This window comes from Mesoplodon densirostris, chromosome 7, assembly GCF_025265405.1.
Source record: "Mesoplodon densirostris isolate mMesDen1 chromosome 7, mMesDen1 primary haplotype, whole genome shotgun sequence".
NCBI classification, from domain to species: domain Eukaryota; kingdom Metazoa; phylum Chordata; class Mammalia; order Artiodactyla; family Ziphiidae; genus Mesoplodon; species Mesoplodon densirostris.
In genome coordinates, this window is record NC_082667.1 from 9,749,246 (window position 1) to 9,769,349 (window position 20,104).

Genomic DNA, 20,104 nt, shown 5'->3' on the forward strand with positions numbered 1-20,104 from the left:
AAATGATATGAAGTGCTCTAAAGTCCCTGCCCCAATTTCATCAGTAAGCAATTTCAGCATGTACCTCTAAAAGAACTCTTAAAAAAAGACCAAATACCATGATCACACTCAGCAAAACTGATAATAATTCTTGTTCAAATTTCCCTGATTGTCTCATAAACTTTTAGTTGTTTTTTCAAATCAGAATCCAAATTCCAAGGGTTTTAGGAGATCTGTGCCAGGACCTGGGAAGAGACCAATATATATATTTTTTCTTATTTCACACACAGTCTCATAAAAACTTTTAGTTGTTTTCTTCTAATCAGAATCCAAAGTAGAGTCACATTTATTTGGTTGGTGGCTCTTAAACTTCTTTTAATTTATAGGTTCCCCTCTCTTTTTCTTTGCAATTTATAGAAGAAATTGGTTTATTCATCTTATGGTTTTAGCCTGGGGTTTGCTGATTACATCCCCATGGTATCACTTAACATATTCCTCTGTCCAAAAATTCATATTTAAATAAAATATTGACTAAAAAGTAGTATAGGTAGTATGTGATTCTGGCAAAACTGTAAAGATGGTGGGTATTGGTTTGGAGGGAAACACTGTTCTAAACTGTCCCTTATGTGCAGTATGAATCCTCACATCACCATGAATGCTTTCTCTTCAATCAAACCCTCAAATCCTGTGTGGAAACCATTAAGGATTGGTAAGGTGAGCAGCCTCCCCCCTCCACAAACTCCTGAGTACAGAGATTGAGGTACCTCTGGCTGATTCCTTCAGGATGTGGGCTGGCCAGACCTCCTCCAGACCCACATCTGACTGCCTACCTTTGTCCACTTTCCCGTTTGTTAACATCTCTGTTAGGAGCTGGCCTTCAAATTAAAGACCGAAATGTAAGTCTGACCACTTTGTCTCTTAGTAGTGCTGAAAAGGGTTAGTGCAATAAATTTCTACAATACATTTTTAAATATCAGTTTTATTTTTTCCTCATTGATGCAGAACATAGCTTACTGTAACATCAAGTCTTAGGGGAAAAAAAGAAAATCAGAAAGCAAAACCAACCCCAAACAAACATAACACACAACGATGACATAATTTGGCAACAGTCTAGGCTTAGAAATTTAAGAAGCTTGGAAGAGGAATAAAATATTCAACTTTTGTTAGTTCTGTCCTTGGACTTAAAAGATTATTTGGTATGAAAACTTTTTGTTTGTAAGTTGATGGCTGTATTATTTAAGGGTACAGGGAGACTCAAAGAGGAGCCTAGCTCATTGAGAGAGGCATTACTGATAAAGGGAGAAGAGCTTGTGTACACTTGGCAAGACTAAGGGGTTTTTGTCTGAAATCTGTCTGTGTATGATGGCTAATGACACATGCTTATTACCTTCACTCATAAAGGTAGAAGCAGTGCTATTATGGTCTTATCTACTCTGTACAACTCATACATTGTGGACATTAGCAGAATGACAAAGGAGCTCCCAGTTGATGAAGCCTCCTACTGAGCCATGACTGCACCAGATCTGCACCTGCACCCATGCCCAAAACATCTTCCAGAAAGTTCCTTGGTGCTTAAAAGGCCCTAAGGGAAGAGAACCTTTCCTCACTGTTTCCCTCCTCTTTAAGGAAGTGAGCTCCTGCAAAATACAAGGGGGCGGTAACAAGTAAAAACAGATCTATGTTTTTATCCTGTTCTTTTATGGTATTGTTTCTAGAAGACTTGGTAAACTGTCTTTCCTATGTTTTTTTAGAGAAATGAGCATACTATAGATACGCACCTATTAAAAATTAAAATGTTTACGAGTGTTTTTTTGGCATGAGAGCTTTTAAAAGATTACAAAATACACACTTAAATGCTTGACTCCAGAAGTTTTAAGACAGAAGGGTTTAATAAAGAAAATAAATAAGTATACTATATTAATGATCTGAGTGTGAACAATAGCAAGGACTAGAAATTACCAAGAGAGGGCTTCCCTGGTGGCGCAGTGGTTGAGAGTCCGCCTGCTGATGCTGGGGACACCGGGTTCGTGACCCGGTCCGGGAAGATCCCACATGCCGCAGAGCGGCTGGGCCTGTGAGCCATGGCCGCTGAGCTTGCGTGTCCAGAGCCTGTGCTCCGCAATGGGAGAGGCCCGCATACCGCAAAAAAAAAAAAAAGAAATTACCAAGAGAAACAAGAGGAACTAGATACTTTTGTGGGGGAAAAAGAATCTGAATGTATGTGGAACATTAAGACAAAGGAATTATTTTAATCAAGATGGTTAATTTCAAATCTTTCATTCTGAGCCGTGACAATTTATAATTGTCTAGTTTCACAGTATATATATTTGCCAGTTTGTGGCCTGTGTAAGTTTGGCTTTGGGCATCTGAGGAAACGAAGGAAGAAACTCCTTTCTGCCTTCCTTGTTACTTCATCCTCTGCTAGCCTTCTCCTTTGTATATGACTACATCTACCAACATCTATCATTAAAATTTGTGCCAAAGATATGATTAATTCCACCCATAACTGATGAATGTTTTCTGGCTGTATTTCTCAAGGCAAATATCTCTAATAATACCACATATTAAAAGCCGTATAAATACACAGATGGAGAAACAAAAACAGACACAGACCATGTAAGCAATAAAGAGTTCGTGCAGAACTAGAAACAAAATAGAAGTTCACCTCGGTCAGAGGTATGGGGTTAATTTCTCTTGCTGAGGCTCAGGTTTCCCCTTGATGGGTCTTTAAACTTCACCGAAGTTCTAGTGGAGGGGTATCTTTCTTCTTTGTTAACCAAACATGCCCAGGTAGAGCTGCTTCTCTTTCCGATGGTAGCTGCTGAGTTCCGACTGCGTTAGCTGAAGGTACCGCCGGACACTGGCGTCTTAGAACAGGGCAAAGAAGGCAATTAGAGACAGGCCATAATCGTACCTCTGGGCAGAAGAGGATTATGAACACACTTCCATTTCCTAAAATCTTTCCATTTGCATATATCACAACAATTCTATGCAATAGTAAATCTCATTCATTAATTATGTGCATTATCAAAAAATCTTGTACAGGGATGCTAACTTAATAATGAAAAGGAGCTTGAAGAAATAGTTTTTGTCAGAGCAAGTCTCTAAAGCTACTATACATGGCTGGCAGTTAATCTATGTACTTGAAGGTAAGAAATGTGAACAACAGCTCATATATCTTTATTAATTCATAATGGCTTTCCCGTTCAATTAGAGAAATTTTGCTGAATTATTCTAAGTTTGGGGACCCTCTTACTTCAGTAGCCGCTCTAAGCCAGAATGCAAAATGGGAGACAGTTTTCAGTGCTGAACCACCAACACAGGAATGAGTCTGTCATTCTCTTCACAATATTCTTTTTCCCTTGGAAATAAGCCTCAAATTTTCTCTCAGGAGGCCTGTCCTTCTAAGAAGGTCATACCTGGGGTTAGCTGAGCTAAAGGATAAATGGATAGTTAAGCAAAGGATAGACCCCAGCTGGAGAACTGGTAGAAATGAGGATTATCATGTTTATTCATTGGAATCCAGATCCTATTTTTGTCCCCATCTCGGAACTGAAACTTGAAAAACAACATTTTAAGATGATTTCTGGAGCATATATAATATTGCTTTCCTGCGGAGGCAAGAATACAGGAGTAGAAAGCCTGTTTGTCATGTATCTTTTTACACTTTTTGAATTTTGAACATGTGAATGTATTATTACCTATTTTCAAAATTCAATAAATTGAAAGATAAAATAAAACACTCTCCCACAGATACTACCTCAGTGGAACAATTTTTTGTACTCACTACTTCAATCTCCTTCTCTCACCTTTTGGTTGCCTATTGACAGCAGCCATGAGGTAATGCCGAGCCTGGTCATAGTCCTGCAGGTGGAAAAAGGCCACTCCAGCCCGATACAAGGCCTTGGCATTATCAGGCTGTCGCTCCAGGACTTTCTGACTGTATTCTTTCACCCGTTCGTAGTTTACTGGCTCCATCTGAAGAAGACAGGCTAATGGGGCCAAATGGAAGGAAGGGAGAAGAGGGAGGAGGACCTTATTACACTAAGTACCACTGCCCAACTCAAGGCAGTACCAAACCTAGGATGATGTCAACAACATTTACTCATCCAACAAATACATTTGAGTGTCCACCACATGCCAGACGTTCTTCTAGCCATTGGGGTTACAGCAGTGAATATAAGCCTTACATATCTCACAGTTTACTTCACTATCTACCAAATGCCTAGCATGTACCTAGTGTGGGTCAGGCCCAGCTATAAAAGTTGATAAGAACATACTTTAAAATTTATTTATGGGGACTTCCCTGGTGGTCCAGTGGTTGGGACTTCGCATGTCCACTGCAGGGGGTGCGGGTTCGATTCCTGGTCGGGGAACTGGGATGTTGCATGCTGCGTGGCACAGCCAAAAAAAAAAAAAAAAAATTATTTAAAACTCTTCATTGTATCTCTTCTACCCAGGGCTCTCTGTCTTGAATCTCCCATTTCACCACAATGCTTGTACTGAAGCTCTGTTAACAACAACCGTTGCCATTAATTGTGTGAGGAAATAGTAAGCGCTGTGCTATGTGCTTGTTTAATCTTCTCATCCACCCTCTGAAGTCACTATGTGTTACCATCTCCATTTAATGGATGAAGAAATCAAGGCTCACAAAGGTCAAGTAAGTTGTCCAAGATCCCACAGCTTCTAGGTGGAATGAGTAAGAAATCTGAACCAAGGACTCTCTAACTCAAAAATTACCACCATTCTCAATGCTAATATATTACTTCACTATTCCCTTGGATGAAAGAATGGGACCTCAAACCACAAATCTGTTTAGGAGGCAATGTTCAGGTCAGTGTTCTGCCTTTCTGTAAGTAAGAAGGGAAATGCATTCCCTGTTTCATAACTGTAGGAATTAAACATAGCATTATTGAATCACGGTGCTGAGAAGGAAGGAGAATCAGGGCTGATGTCTCCAACCCTTCTACAACATCCCCACCAAGTGGCCATATGGTTTATATCAATACTTAGGTACTTCCAAGCGGTCAGCTAACCCATCACTGTAGCTTCATTCATTCATTCGACAACTAGTTATGGAGCAGTGACCACGTGCTAGGCGGAGTTAGGAGCAGGAGAGGAGAGGAACAAGACAGACACCTTGAGGAGTAAATAGAGCTTGTATCCCAGTTCCCAGGTAGGAGGAATGCACTAAGAAATTCACTTATTTATTAGTGCTTTGAGGAAAACAGAACTGTGCTGGGACAGAGAGTGAATGAGGTCTGAGTGATGTTTGATTACAGAAGGCCTCCCTGAGAAAGTGACTTTTGGGCCAAGATCTGAATGACAAGGGTCATTCAAGGGACAGGGCATTCTAGCTGACAGAAGAGATCCTACAAAGCTGGAAGGTGGACGCATGCTTTGTGAATTCGGTCTATGGAGGAGCCAGATCAAGTCAGGCCGTGCCGGGGAAGGTCAGAGTTTGAGTATTTTCCTAAGTGTAATGCGATGCCATTGGACGGTTTTAGGCAGTGACATGGTCTGATTTCCTTATCTGTAAAATGGGGAAAATCATAACTACCTCACAGAATTTTTATAAAGATGAGAGATACTATAAATAAACTGCCCAACATGTAAATTTCACTCACATATAAGTGAAATTTAATTTTAGTGAGTCTTTATGGAGCATCTACCAAGCACCCCCAAGCAGAGGGTCTATAGATGGATAAGCCATAGTCTCTGCCTTCAAGTCTACCTGGAGAGTCATGATATTTACAAGTACCTATCTCATTTCCTTGATTTCTGGTCAATTCCCCAATGTGTATTCTATTCTCTAATAATGTACAGTATTCTGCAATAAGAGCTTAAGCTCTGCAATTAAGACTCTTCCCAGGTTTAATTTTAGCTCCACCACTTATTAGATGTTTCCTTAAAGCTACCTCAAAGGATTGCTGTGACACTTAAATAGGTTTACATGTATATGTGTATAAAGGGCTTAAACACGGCATTTCATAAATGTCACCTTAGTGAGCCTTCCCTGACCACTACCTAACACTTCCATGCCTATGGCACTCACTATCCTCATTTTCTTTTCTTTTCTTTTTTTTGGGGGGGCCACTCCACGCGGTATGTGTGATCTTAGTTCCCTGACCGGGGATGGAAACTGCACCCCCTGCATTGGAAGCATGGAGTCTTAACCACTGGACCGCCAGGGCAGTCCCTATCCCCATTTTCTGCTTTATTCTTTTCCGCATTACTTATCATCTTCTAATATATGTTACCTCTTCTGTTAATTGTCCATCTCCCCATGAGAGCAGGGATCTTTATCTGTTTAATAATACTGCAGTATCCTCAGTACCCAATAAATAATTGTTGAATGAACTGAAATATTAGCTACTCTAATTACTGTTACTTGAGTCTAAGAGGAGCTCTGGACACACACTGTAAAAAAGCTAGATTTTCACCAAATCACAGCTGATGAGTGTTGTAGGAAGCAAAAAGATAAAAGTCATTTAAGCAACTATTACAAAGTATAAAAACTACTCCTCGGCTTCCCTGGTGGCGCAGTGGTTGCGAGTCCGCCTGCCGATGCAGGGGACACGGGTTCGTGCCCCGGTCCGATAAGATCCCACATGCCGCAGAGCGGCTGGGCCCGTGAGCCATGGCCGCTGAGCCTGCGCGTCCGGAGCCTGTGCTCCGCAACGGGAGAGGCCACAACAGTGAGGCCCGCGTGCCGCAAAACAAAAACAAAAACAAAAACAAAACAAAACAAAAAACCAAACTACTCCTAATGATTTCTATGGCCTCAACTGGGGACCATTCGAATATCTTAATATACTTCAAAATAACTTAATTAGCTCTATGGTTATTTTGCCTGCCATAAAACAGACCTAAGAAGTCTCCCTTCTTTTAGCAGATTAATCCTAGCGATACTAACTCTGGAATCCACCTCTTCATTCAAGGCCAGCTGGATAAGGAAGATACTGGTTACCCAGGTTACCATCTAGCTGATTTATAAGAAGAAGGAAAATGAGGAAAAGCTAATCAAAATATCTAAGGTGGATAACTTACACCACCAGTTAAAGCAAGTGCCTTCTTTCCTATATTTTAAATATTAAAGAAACAACACTCTAGACGTAGGTTCAGTATTTTCTCTATAGCGTGCGAAATTCCCTAAACCTATCAGCATCACCCGGGAGTTTGTTAGAAATGCAAATTGGTATACACATCGCCCAACACACAAACCTCCGACCCATTAAATCGGAATCGTGGGGACAGGGCTCCAGAAGTTGTGTTTAACAAACTCTCCAAGTCAAGTCTGAGAAGCACTGCTCTACAGAAACTCTATTAGACCCTACAGATTGAAAATAAATCTTAATTCATGGCAGAATAACTAGATGACGGCAGAGAAGCACGTCAGTGTTTTTCCCAATGTTCTCAGACTTTCATGTCCCGGCCTTTGACACTCTACCCACCCTTCAGCCCTGTTCTTACCAGCTAGGTTGTTGTAGCAGTCTGTCTGGGTGGTGCGCAGTACGTTTTCTTGTTCAGGTGTGAGGGCCGGGCCCTGGGGTCCCAGATTAGGTATCGGGGAGGGCAGACTTGGATCCAGACCCCGCAGCTGCAGCAGAGCTCGATGGTACCCACTCACAGCATCTCGGTACTTCCCCTCCCGGTAACATTGGTTCCCTTTCTCCTTGTACAGCTGGGCCTCCTGCAGGCGCTTCTCCATAACTTTGTCGCCCAGTGCTCTTGAGGAATTGGGAAGTGAAAGAGCAACCGAAGCTCTGGGGATAGGAGCGAAATAACCGATTTTGGTAGCCGACTTAAAAAAGCAGGAAATTCTCCTTCTCCAGAAGGCCTCTCAGGGAATGTTTCCTTGATTCTACTACAGCCCCTTCCTTTCTTCTCTGCAGTTATTTTTCAATCTCTAGAAGTGCAGGGGATTGATCGGGGAGAGGACGTGGGAAGAGTAAAGCCAGAGATTAATTGATTTCCTAAAGCGGCGACTCCGGGGTGAGGAGACTGCACGAAAAAGCGAAGGCCGTACTATAAAATTGTGGCCGGCGTGCAAACGCCAGAGGAATTTCCTTCCTCCTTTCCTTCGGACACACCTCCCTGACCTGGAAGTGGAGGGGAGTAGGCGGGGACAACTGCTAAAAGAGGTGTAGAGGGCTTGCCTCCATCCCAGCTCTTTGTTCGCACTTATTCAACCACCATTTGTTGACCTCCGGGCCAGGAGCTGGGGAACCAAGGTGAATGCGGTCCGTGCACCCCAAACACAGGCCGAAGGTGACGCGGCCGCAGCGCCGCTCTTGCAAGCCTCGCATGCCCCGCGCCCAGCCCCTCGCCCCCAGCAAGTGGCCGAACCCGAAGTCTCCCCACTGGGCTTCGATTTACCGGCGGAGAGTACGGAGAGGGCAGGGTCAGGCCTCCCGACAGCTTGGTGTCTAAAGGGTGGCGCGCATTGCTCCACGCCGCCCAATCAGAAGCGGCCCCGGAAAAGTAATCCCGCAGAAACGACCCCGCCTCTCCAGCCTCCCCAGTGGACCAACCGTGGGGTGGGCGGAAATCCTCTGGCAGCTTCGCCAATTGAAAAAAAAAAAATCCGAAAGATCTTGAGGGACCAATCAGAATTGCAGATGACGATTCAAGTTGGCCAATACGGCGAGGTCAGGGTGTCTGTTGCTGGGTAGAAGTTGAAGGATGAGGGGGGGCGGAAAAAAGAGGGACAGGGTTAGTTACTGCAATCCTTGCAAGGTTTTAGAGAGCCCTTTCGTTGACTAACCAGAAAGACAATTGCCAGTAGGCGTTCACGTTGCAAGAGCTTCCCTGCTTTCCTTCTGGCTTTTTTCTCTCTCAAGAAGTGGCTGCACGAATAGACACTAGGGAACAGAGATTAGCGAGCAAGCCCTACGACAACAGTGCGATCGGGTCAGACGGAAGTAAGGGTGGTGACGGGGTGGGCGGGGCGTGTGGCGAGGGAGCTCCGGGCGGCTGCGCGGAGCCCCGGCTGGAAGTACGGAGAGACGGGTGCGCATACGCCTCGGTACTACGAGGCACTTGAGCCGAAGCCAGCCTTTCCCGTCTCCGGCTCCGGTGCGACTGCGCCGTGAAGCCGCTGGCGGCGATTGGCCCAGGGGGTGAGAGGGGGCGGGAGGTAGAGAGAGGGAAGTCCCTCGTCCTCGGCGCGCGCCCACCCGCCCGCCCGCTCGCGGCAGGGGAACCAAGGGGGCTGGAGAGGAAGCAGCTCCCCGCTGCGTTGTATTGGGCTCCGAGGGCCGAAAGGGGGAGGAAGGAAGGGCGAGAAACAAACACTACGTAGCGGAGGCTGCGCGCGGCCCTCTGCCTGCGTGCCTACGTGCGTGCGCTCGCTCGCGCGGGCTCAGTGCTGGCGCGTGAGGCGGAGGCGGGCGGCGGCGGCGCCTGCGCGGTCGGGCTCGGTCGACTGTTCGCAGGGGAGGAGGCGGCGGGAGGCGGAGGAGGCGGCGGCGGCGATGGAGGTGAAGCGGCTGAAAGTGACCGAGCTGCGGTCGGAGCTGCAGCGGCGCGGCCTGGACTCGCGCGGCCTCAAGGTGGATCTGGCGCAGCGGCTGCAGGAGGCGCTGGACGCCGAGATGCTCGAGGACGAGGCCGGCGGTGGCGGGGCCGGGCCCGGCGGGGCCTGCAAGGCGGAGCCTCGGCCTGTGGCCGCGTCGGGCGGCGGCCCGGGCGGGGACGAGGAGGAGGACGAAGAGGAGGAGGAGGAGGACGAGGAGGCGCTGCTTGAGGACGAAGACGAAGAGCCACCCCCTGCCCAGGCCTCGGGCCAGGCCGCACAGCCGCCGCCGGAGCCCCCGGAGGCGGCAGCCGTGGAGGCCGCGGCCGAGCCCGATGCTTCCGAGAAACCGGCGGAGGAGGCCACAGCCGAGTCAGGTGGGGTGAACGGTGGCGAAGAGCAGGGCACCGGCAGGGGGGAGGAAGATGAGCCGGAGGATCGGAGCGGAGACGAGACGCCGGGATCCGAGGCGCCGGGTGACAAGGCCGCAGAGGAACAGGGTGAGGAGCTGGCAGCGGAGCCCGGCTCCAACCTGCCGGGTGCGCCCCTGACCCAGCACCAAGCCCTGCATCGCGGGGTTCGATTCCCATCGCCATTCGGTGGGACTCCCCAGGGGAGGTGGCTTTCGTCCTCTACCCACCTTTTTGGGGGGTTTGACTACCTCTGGTGGCCCCACTCTCTGCAGGCGGGAGGTTCCTGCCTAACTTGGTTGCTTGGTGGTAGTGGATGGAAGTAAGCGATGTTGCTTGCGAACTGCTTATGTGCTACCTGTTGGAGCAGCCTCCCGCGGTGCTGGTTATCTTTTCCTAAACCGAGAATGCACTGAGGAATTGTTGATTACACGGACAGCCAGACCGACTGTTGGAGGCTTCGGCCCGACTGTTGACTTTTTCGCCATAAAATTAAGCAATAAGCTCAGTTCGTCAAAGTTCGCTCCATCGAAAGCTCAATATTAGAGTTTGAGCCACACCGAAAATCTGGAAATCTAACATTGCTCCTGCTTTAGCAGCAGCTCCTGCTTCAGCAGCCTGTGGTGTGAGGGTGTCAAGTTTAATCGTTAACTACGGAAGAAAAAATTTTAATCTACAGCATTTAGAATGTTAATCAACATTATTTGGCTAGAGGCTTAACCTTGCCTGAATTCTTAGGACTAAATTTTGATCTTTCATCTGAGTGGATGGATGGGCAAATTTGTATATTTGCTGTACACTTAGCTAGCTTTTTACATTTCGGGCCCTTGACTTCCTGAATTGAAATGATTGGGGTGTTGGTGGGTCCATTGAGTAACCTTGTGGAAGAGACTGTATACAGTTGCCCTAGGGAGTTAGTGACCTTTCTCTCTTTGAAGTAATTGGATGGTTGGAGCTGGTCCATAACTGTCTTGTCAGAGTAGGGGGGAAAACTAGAGCTGCTTCCCATTCTTAGTATGAAGTGGCTTGCTTTAGTTCCTTTTATAATACATTTTTTAGGCTGCTGCTTGGTATGATGGTATAATTGGAACCCATTCTACAACAGCCACATGCAACTTGCAGATTGTCCTATGTTCTGGAACAAAAATCCCATTACATAACCTTTGACTTAACGTGTACCGCCAGATAGCAGATAAAAAAAGGTTAAAGGATAAAGGACTTCTTTAAAGAAGTTATTATTAAAAACTTTAGGGTTACAAATCAAAAACAGTCCAAGGAAAAATTGGTTTCTTTCTCCTCTTGTGAAGAATGTTGCTAAATGTATGACAACACTTTTCTGCCCCAAATTATGTGCAGTAAAGATGCAGTATTATTTATGGGTCTCTTGTGAATTAATGGTTTGCTCCTGCAAGTTTCAGTAAAAATCTGTGATAAAAATACAGCTCTGTATATACACCACAGTCCATTAGCTATGTAAGTAAAGCTGTGGATGGCTGTGCGTTTCAAAGCTGGAAAGGCAAACTCTTTAAAAAAAAAAAAAAATGAGGCTTCTGTAGCATGAAGCTGTGGAAAAGTGTTGGAATACATATATTAAGTGTCCAGCTTAAATCCAAATCTGATAGTCAGGAATCGAAGTTAAGCTATGAAGTTTTTAAAAAACTTATGGGATGTTTCTTTTATGTCATATTGGTGGGAAAGTCTGCAAGTTTGACCTGATTTAAGCAGATAAATTTAGAATGCAAAAATTGCCGAATTTTTAATCTACTGCTTGACTGTAATTAGCCCATAATGTCCCCCTTTTTTTAAAAAATAAAATCCCAGGGCCTCCCTGGTGGCGCAGTGGTTGAGAGTCCGCCTGCCGATGCAGGGGATACGGGTTCGTGCCCTGGTCTGGGAGGATCCCATATGCCACGGAGCGGCTGGGCCCGTGAGCCATGGCCGCTGGGCCTGCGCATCCGGAGCCTGTGCTCCGCGGCGGGAGAGGCCACAACAGTGAGAGGCCCACATAACGCAAAAAAAAGGAAAAAAAAATAAAATAAAATAAAATCCCAGCCAATGACAGGAAGATGATCATCTTTGGAAATAAAACATTCTGTGCATGCAATGGGAAAAACCTGGCTCTTCTGACTAGACAGATATGCAGGTCCTCCTTTAGTTTCTGTTGGTTCTGAGCTTATTCTACACTCCAGTATGAAAACTGCTGATTTTCTTTCCCTCCTTTTTGTAGGAGATGACCAAGATAGTGAAAAGTCAAAACCAGCAGGCTCAGATGGTGAGCGGCGGGGGGTAAAGAGACAGCGGGATGAGAAGGATGAACATGGCCGAGCTTACTATGAATTCCGAGAGGAGGCTTACCACAGCCGGTGAGGGAAATAGTCCCTTCATTGAAGGGAGTGTCTGCTCTGATTTTGGTATACGTGATGTTGACTGGAGAGTCTGGAAAGAGGGGTGGATTAAAAATGGAATAGGTTTTTACAGGCCTAAGTTTTAGATTAAATCTACCCTGAAAGCTCCTGTTGCCCTTTTCACATTTGTTGAAAGAAGCTGTCTGCTGGAATTTTATATTTGCTGATAAACAGACCTGATGTCATGCAGACACCTCTCAAATTAGAGGACTTTGGTTACACCGTATTTGCTTTTCTCTCATATGTATAGTTCAAAGTCTCCACCACCCCCGGAAGAAGAGGCAAAAGATGAGGAAGAGGATCAGACTCTCGTGAACCTGGACACGTGTATGTATAAGGCAGACAGGTTGAGGTTTTAAACCAATCAAAAGTGATTTTGGAGATTAAAACTTCATGGCCTGCAGCTTTGAAGAGATTTAAACTTTGTATCCATTCTTGAGAACTGGGTATATTTGTGTTCTGTTGGTGGCTTCAAGTGTTGGGCATTGGAGTAAACAGATTGCTTCTTTCTTAACAGATACCTCGGATCTCCATTTTCAAGTGAGCAAAGACCGCTATGGAGGGCAGCCACTTTTCTCAGAGAAGTTCCCCACTCTTTGGTCTGGGGCAAGAAGTACTTATGGAGTGACAAAGGGGAAAGTCTGCTTTGAGGCCAAGGTAGTGTGTACAGCTCATTAGGACCACTCATTTATTAAATTAGTCGTTAAACTACTATGTAGTGGGCCCCAGTACATAGTAGTTTACTGCCCACCAGTATTTTATTAGTGCAAAAGAAGGTACCACACTTGAATGACAACCGTAGCTCCAGTAACTGAGAAATTGACCCTCATGGCTTTGGTTTAAGTTCATTGACAGTTGTTTTTCTGTTGTTGAGTTGTGATAGTTGTCGTTTTCGGTTTGTATCAAAATCTTGTCTAACTCAGACTTTGCTCGAGTGTCTGAAATTTCCTTTCCTGACTTGGCCAGGTAACCCAGAATCTCCCAATGAAAGAAGGCTGCACAGAGGTTTCTCTCCTTCGAGTTGGATGGTCTGTTGATTTTTCCCATCCACAGCTTGGTAAAGTTATTTTAAACTTAATCATTTTCGTGTTTGCTGCTCTGTGGGAGGTTTGAGTGTAGATAACTAATTTGCTGATTATTCTAGGTGAGGATGAATTCTCTTACGGTTTCGATGGACGAGGACTCAAGGCAGAGAATGGGCAGTTTGAGGAATTTGGCCAGACTTTTGGGGAGAATGATGTCATTGGCTGCTTTGCTGTAAGTGCTCCTGAAAGTTGTAGGTTTGTAGCAAGGAGTAAACAGAGGGCACTAGGGATCAATTTGCTTCCCGTCAGCTGCTGTCTTTTCTGCGTTTGATGCATTGCTCACATAGTTGTTTAGTACAGCAGTTGGAGTAGAGAAAAAAAGATTAAATTGTAAGATTAATCAACCTCAAGCTCTGTGTGCCCATAAATGCTCTTGTCTTTCGTCATTGTAGAATTTTGAGGCTGAAGAAGTAGAACTTTCCTTTTCCAAGAATGGAGAAGACCTTGGTGTGGCATTCCGTATCAACAAGGAATCCCTGGCTGACCGGGCCCTCCTACCCCATGTCCTCTGCAAAAATTGTGTTGTAGAATTAAATTTTGGTCAGAAGGAGGAGCCCTTCTTCCCACCGCCAGAAGAGTTTGTGTTCATCCATGCCGTGCCTGTGGAGGAGCGCGTGCGCACTGCGGTCCCTCCCAAGACCATAGAGGAGTGTGAGGTATGTCGGAGAGTGTGCAGAACCTTGGTGCTCATGCTTGGAATGGTGGGTGGGTCGCCTTTCTTCTGAAAACTTTACCCAACTTGGGGAAGGGGAGGATGTTCTTAAACTGGGCTTTTGTAAACATGACCCTAACTTATTTTTTATAGCATTCCTGGTTCTGTGTACTTGCAGGTGATTCTGATGGTGGGACTGCCTGGATCTGGAAAGACCCAGTGGGCACTGAAATACGCAAAAGAAAACCCTGAGAAAAGATACAATGTCCTGGGAGCTGAGACTGTGCTCAATCAAATGAGGGTGAGTTGCTGGGAGGGGTTAGTCAGCTGTGATATTAGCTCTTGAGGTACCAAGAAACTTATATAATCTTCTCCCAGTGGAGTTGGTCTTTCAGGTGTCTGAGAACAAGGGTCCCGCAAATAAAGAAATGAGTTCTCAGTATGTGTTCATGGTAGATTTTTTTCTTTTCCTTTGCTGTGTTGTCAGATCTGAAAGCTGGTAAAGTCTGGCGTATATCCCGATTGAGACTGGAAATGAGTTCTGTAGGAAGTGGACGACATTCACAGCACTGAGGGATGTCAGTGAACTGACGTGGTGGTGCGGCGTTTACAGGGACTCTGGGCTTTGACTTACTGTGTAACTCTTTGTGTTTCTCTTCCTCTCAAACTCGTTAGATGAAGGGGCTCGAGGAGCCACAGATGGACCCCAAAAGCCGAGACCTTTTAGTTCAGCAAGCCTCCCAGTGCCTTAGTAAGCTGGTCCAGATTGCTTCCCGGACAAAGAGGAACTTCATTCTTGATCAGGTATTGTTCAAACATTCAAAAGAAATCTAATTTAACAGTAGGTCCAAAGATAAAAGATTTGGTATCCATTTAATCTGATAAAATTGCTCAGGGACTTCACTGGTGGTCCAGTGGGTAAGACTCCATGCTCCCAATGAAGGGGGCCTGGGTTCAATCCCTAGTCAGGGAACTAGATCCCGCATGCATGCTGCAACTAAGACCCGGCACAGCCAAAATAAATAATTTTTTTTTAAATCCCTTAAAAAAAAATTGCTCAGAGTCAAAATAGGGTGCATATATAGAGAAAGACTGAATTAAGTAACAGCATCAGGTTACCTGATTATGACTGAGTGGTTGTGTTACGGTTGTAATGTGTTTTGAACTCAGAGATACAACTCTTAGTGTTTTTACCAGAGAGTGTATGGACCCAGACTGTAAAACACATTGTAGAGGCAATGGAAGGAGCGTTGGAGCTTTGGATTCATGGCTCCACCACTTACTAGGTTTGTGACCTTGGACAAGTCCTGGCCTCTCTGAGTCTCAATTTTCATGTTGTGTAAAACAGGATAACATCATGTAGCTTTTGAAGAATTCAAAGAGATTGTGTAAATCAGACCCCTAATCTAGTGCCTCACTTGTGAAAGATGCTCAGTAATTGTTGGTTGAATTAGTGTTTAATTTTTATTCCTAAAACGTCTGTTACTTCTCTTGTCCCTAGTGTAACGTGTACAACTCTGGGCAACGGCGGAAGCTATTGCTGTTTAAGACTTTCTCTCGGAAAGTGGTGGTGGTCGTCCCTAATGAGGAGGACTGGAAGAAGAGGCTGGAGCTGAGGAAGGAAGTGGAGGGAGATGATGTGCCTGAGTCTATAATGCTGGAGATGAAAGGTGGGCTAAACTCTACAAGTTAGGGGTCCTGTCCTTGGTCCATGCACACCTCACTAGAGCCTCTTAGCACCTGGAGGATTCTCCACATGTAAAGTGTAAATCTGTGGAATAAATTAATGGGTGTGATCACTTGAAGATTAATGAATGAGCAGAGTGAATGGTGAAGCAGTAACCCCTTGATGCATTCTGATAAAATACAAAAAGAGAAATGGTGATAGACCACAGGACGATAGCCTTAAGGCAGAGGCTTCAATGAGTCAGTTATTCATTTAGTAAATACTTAAAGAGTGTCTACTATCTGTCCAGTACTGTTCTAGACATAGGGAAAGAATGAATGAAATGAAGCTCTACCTTCACCGAATTTATATTCTAGAGATGGGACATGCTTGTGGTTCAGATTAAAATGGTAGTGGTTGGAGTGAATGATCTCATCAGTATATTTTGATTTCTAGTATCACATTAGGCCTGTTTTTTATTTTTGTTGTTTGTTTGTTTTGGTTTTTGATATGTGTGTTACAAAGCCTTTCAGCAAGGTTCCCTAGAAGGCAAAATTAACTATCTTGATTGATCTAGTTTTTTGCTGTTCACCTCAGAGTTTGGTTTTTCCCCCGTGCTGCCTTCAGCGCCTGGCATCCCACCTGAGCTGTCAACTAATGGCTCTTGGAATTCTGATAATGCCCAGGCATGGGAGCTGGTTACACATTTAAGAGCTGGATTCTCCAAGTTTACTTAGAATGAACTAGGCCAGTCCATAACCGGTACTCAAGCACTTGGAGGAATTTAGTTCAGTTTTATAAAACGGAGGGCTAACTGGATTCATCTAAGAATCAGGAGAGCCTCATTGAACGGAATTCTGCTGGGACTCAGCCTCTGAACTTGATGTCTAGAGACTGGCGAGTGTGCTGGCCCATCACACACAGGGGGTTTTCATGAGGACCCCTGCTCTTGTTAACTGGTTTCCTTGTATAGATGAGTAAGTGCCTTTAGGCTGGGGTCAGTTTCTTCTTGAGTCTCTTTAAAAGTGTATTTCTTATCTAACCAACACCAAAACTTTCTCAGTTACTTTTAGCCTCTGGCTGCCTGCTTCTGTCCTGATAAGAAACCTTAACCCAGTTCACTCTTAATTTATTATGGATCATTTGAGAACTTGTAAATCTACAGTTTGCAGATAGCCCTTTGCCTGGGGCTGTTACAGTTTAGGGAAAACCCGTAGAGTGAACCCAGCACGCTTCTGTGCATTAATAGACGAGGCTTAGAAAATCCTATTCTTGTAGTGGGGTTTTCATTATGAGATCTTACCCGTCTACGTACTTGGAGGCCCACAAGCTTCTCTCTTACTCTTACAGCCAACTTCTCTCTGCCTGAAAAATGCGACTATATGGATGAGGTGACATACGGGGAGCTGGAGAAGGAGGAAGCTCAGCCCATTGTCACTAAGTACAAGGAGGAGGCAAGGAAGCTGCTGCCCCCCTCGGAGAAGCGGACAAACCGCCGGAACAATCGAAACAAGCGAAACCGGCAGAACCGAAGCAGAGGCCAAGGCTACGGTGAGTCCTGGGGACCTGCCAGCCCGAGCCTCAGTCTGTTCTCTGTGCTGAGTGCAGCAGGACCCACAGGGAAAGGGCAGGCAAACCAAGTCAGATCACCAACAATAAGGAAGTCCCTTCTTATGGAGCTTATTTCTTCCTGTGTTCTTTACTCCCAGCTTCTTGTGCTTTTTCCATAATCCTTCAATAAAAGGTAGTTATTTTTCAACAAAAATATTTGTTTCCTTGAAAAGCAATGCTTGAGCCTGTTCATTTATCTAGTTTTCATTTTTACATATGGATTCCCCATTCACTATTGTAGTTTATTTGAAGAATTCGTGCAGTGAAATCAGATTCTTATCTTTTTCCTTGCTACTTTGTCTATTGGATCAACCCAACTGTATAGAGCAGAAAGTGAATGCATTATTCAGTAATCGGGGGGGGGGGGTGTTAGACAGTAAGTTAGCTTATTAGTGAAATTAATTTCCCTCCTGAATGTCTAGTTTGTCAGTTAACACCCCCCGCCACAGTGTGCACTCACTGTGCATTAAAAATGCGTGTGTGTGTATGTGTGTGTGTGTAATTATAAGTGTAAGTCAACAAAATTTTTGAGTGCCTGCTACGTGCTGGGCAGTGGGAATACCAACAGTTCCTACCCTGGAAGAGCTTATCATTTAGACTTTGTTCATTTGTATAAAATGATGGGTCTGGGTTATATGATATCCAGGATCCCTTCCAGGGCTGAAAGTCTGTGACTCTACTAATGGCAGTTTTTACTCATGTTTCTAACTCTGCCATGTATCCTTTTGGCATCTTAAATGTTTTGCAGGAATTGGGGAACTTCAAAAGGTGAAACCAAGGTGGCTTGGTTTTCTTGTGTCTCTATTCCTCTGCCCTCCCCCACCTCAGACTTTTTAAAAGATCCTGGCTGGTGCTTTAATTAACATTGTGTGAGCCTGGCAGAAGCAGGCCTCCTATTCCCCCAGAATTGCCTTTGGCTCCGACTTTTTGATTTCCACTCAGATGTGGAGCCAGGACCCCATGCCAGCTGTCTGAGCGCGCTCTCCATTTCTCTTCCAGTGGGCGGGCAGCGCCGAGGCTACGACAACCGGGCCTACGGGCAGCAGTACTGGGGGCAGTCTGGAAACAGAGGGGTGAGTGCAGCTCTCCTTCTGCTCCTCCCTCTGGGCCGTGACAGCCATTCCTATTGGCTTGGGGGAGCAGAGTGGTTTGGGCTGTTTTCTCAGGGCTTAGGGTTTTGCCCATTTAATTTGTTCCTCTGGAAGACTTTATCCTGGGAAGGTTAAGCTTGTTTATAATATCAAGTGAAGATGTGTCTCCTTTAAGACGGGGGATAGCAGTGGATTGTGATGCTGAAAGCCCATACATCTCCACTCTTTCTCTTTCTCCTTTCTCAGGGTTACCGTAATTTCTACGATCGATACAGGGGAGACTACGATCGGTTCTATGGGCGAGATTATGAGTACAACAGATACAGAGACTATTACAGACAATACAGTCGGGATGTAAGTATCATCTGGGGATAGAGAGATGAAGGGGGGCAGGACCAGCGGGATGAGTGCCATGCCTCTCCGTCCTCAGCCAGCTGTGGCTCCAAGTGATGGAGTTTCCCCCTTTCTTCTAGTGGCAGAATTACTACTACCACCATCCCCAGGACAGAGACCGATACTACAGGAACTACTACGGTTACCAAGGGTATCGGTGAAGCCCCTGCCGTGGTCGCCTGTCAGCCATGAAGCTGAATCTCGGGGGGTGCCAAGCACCCCCCAAAACACAACCAAGGAAAACAGGGGCTGCCGGGGTGGGGCTGAGCTGCCGGGGAGGGGCGGTGGGGGGAGGGTGCGCAAGCAGGGGTGGGGAGGGGGGTGGAAACAAACAACAAAACTGTACATTTTTTTTTAAAGTTTGTTGAAAAGAATATTGTCTTATTCTATAAAACATTTCAAACCTAGTTAGATATTTGTAATCAAAAAAACATTTGCTCAGAAAGCAGCACTTAGGGCTGCCTGTCCTCTACCCTGCAGTCAGACAGGAAAAGAACTGAAAATGTCACCCTTCTGACATTCTGAGGCAGCTGGACTGGCAGCCGAGTAAAGGGAGAGTGAAGGCGAGGTAGTGCGCAGAGGGTGGGGAGGCGTGTGAGGGCACACTCCGTACAGGCAGGAGCAGGGACAGAGGGAGAGCTTGTGACTGGGGCAGTGAAAATAAACGATCAGCTCTTATCAATCACTTGCACCAACTAACCGTTTGTATTTTCTTTACCGACCTTTCCCTCTTGGGATATCTGGTCCGGTGGGCTGGGAGGCCATAGTGTCCCTATCTCCACGTTCCTGTGCCTTTGTGCTGTTTGGCTGAGGCATGGAGACTACCAGTTGGGCGGTTCTGTTATATAGGATCCCCACGCCAAGGAGGCATGGGGACTGTTCCTGATTGCAGGGCAGAACAGCTTGCAGCCTCTCTATCTGTTAATGGATTTCCATAAAATCCGGGGGAAGAGTTGGGGTCGCAGCCCTCAGCCTGAAGACTGTGATTTGCCAGTCTCTACTCTCTGTCTTCCAAGGTTGAGACAGGTGGGAAGTCTCTGAAATCATCTCTGTTAGAGAATCTGTCCTCTTATAGTTCAAGAGAAGGAACGTTTCTCAGGGTTTCAGCTCACACAGAAACGAAGCAGGATTCTTTTCACTGCAGCAGGATATGTATATAGGTGAATCCTGTGGTGTGGGCTACCAGGCCCAGGCGCTGAGAATAGCAGCTATTTTCTACAGTGTGGAGGGCCGGGGCCCTGCTGGCTTTTTTGATACACAGCTAGAGAGTGAATAGGAAAGGGGAGGGTGGGGGG

General features: G+C 45.7%; 2 protein-coding genes across 5 annotated transcripts; one reads left to right on the forward strand and one right to left on the reverse strand.

Annotated features, from left to right (window-relative positions):
- Window positions 1-941: 941 nt before the first annotated feature.
- On the reverse strand, window positions 942-8,450 carry TTC9C (tetratricopeptide repeat domain 9C). 3 transcript variants are annotated; one of them, XM_060103302.1, is made up of 4 exons: window positions 7,453-7,531; window positions 4,260-4,370; window positions 3,789-3,971; window positions 942-2,846 (listed from the first exon to the last, which is right to left on the reverse strand). In XM_060103302.1, exons 3-4 carry the CDS (start codon window positions 3,955-3,957, stop codon window positions 2,752-2,754), a joined length of 264 nt encoding a protein of 87 aa, XP_059959285.1. In that variant the 5' UTR covers window positions 3,958-3,971; window positions 4,260-4,370; window positions 7,453-7,531; the 3' UTR covers window positions 942-2,751. The 3 variants fall into 3 exon arrangements, with proteins under 3 accessions (XP_059959285.1, XP_059959286.1, XP_059959284.1); XM_060103301.1 differs by lacking the exon at window positions 4,260-4,370 and adding an exon at window positions 8,359-8,450 and having other exon boundaries at window positions 943-2,846; window positions 7,453-7,745; XM_060103303.1 differs by lacking the exon at window positions 4,260-4,370 and having other exon boundaries at window positions 3,789-3,957; window positions 7,453-7,540.
- A 506-nt stretch (window positions 8,451-8,956) lies between these two features.
- On the forward strand, window positions 8,957-19,083 carry HNRNPUL2 (heterogeneous nuclear ribonucleoprotein U like 2). Of its 2 annotated transcripts, XM_060103299.1 has the most exons (14): window positions 8,959-9,996; window positions 12,134-12,269; window positions 12,562-12,638; window positions 12,829-12,968; window positions 13,278-13,368; window positions 13,456-13,568; window positions 13,789-14,052; window positions 14,227-14,349; window positions 14,724-14,852; window positions 15,550-15,718; window positions 17,065-17,265; window positions 18,325-18,398; window positions 18,663-18,770; window positions 18,890-19,083. In XM_060103299.1, exons 1-14 carry the CDS (start codon window positions 9,456-9,458, stop codon window positions 18,968-18,970), a joined length of 2,247 nt encoding a protein of 748 aa, XP_059959282.1. In that variant the 5' UTR covers window positions 8,959-9,455; the 3' UTR covers window positions 18,971-19,083. The 2 variants fall into 2 exon arrangements, with proteins under 2 accessions (XP_059959283.1, XP_059959282.1); XM_060103300.1 differs by lacking the exons at window positions 18,325-18,398; window positions 18,890-19,083 and having other exon boundaries at window positions 8,957-9,996; window positions 18,663-18,756.
- Window positions 19,084-20,104: the final 1,021 nt, after the last annotated feature.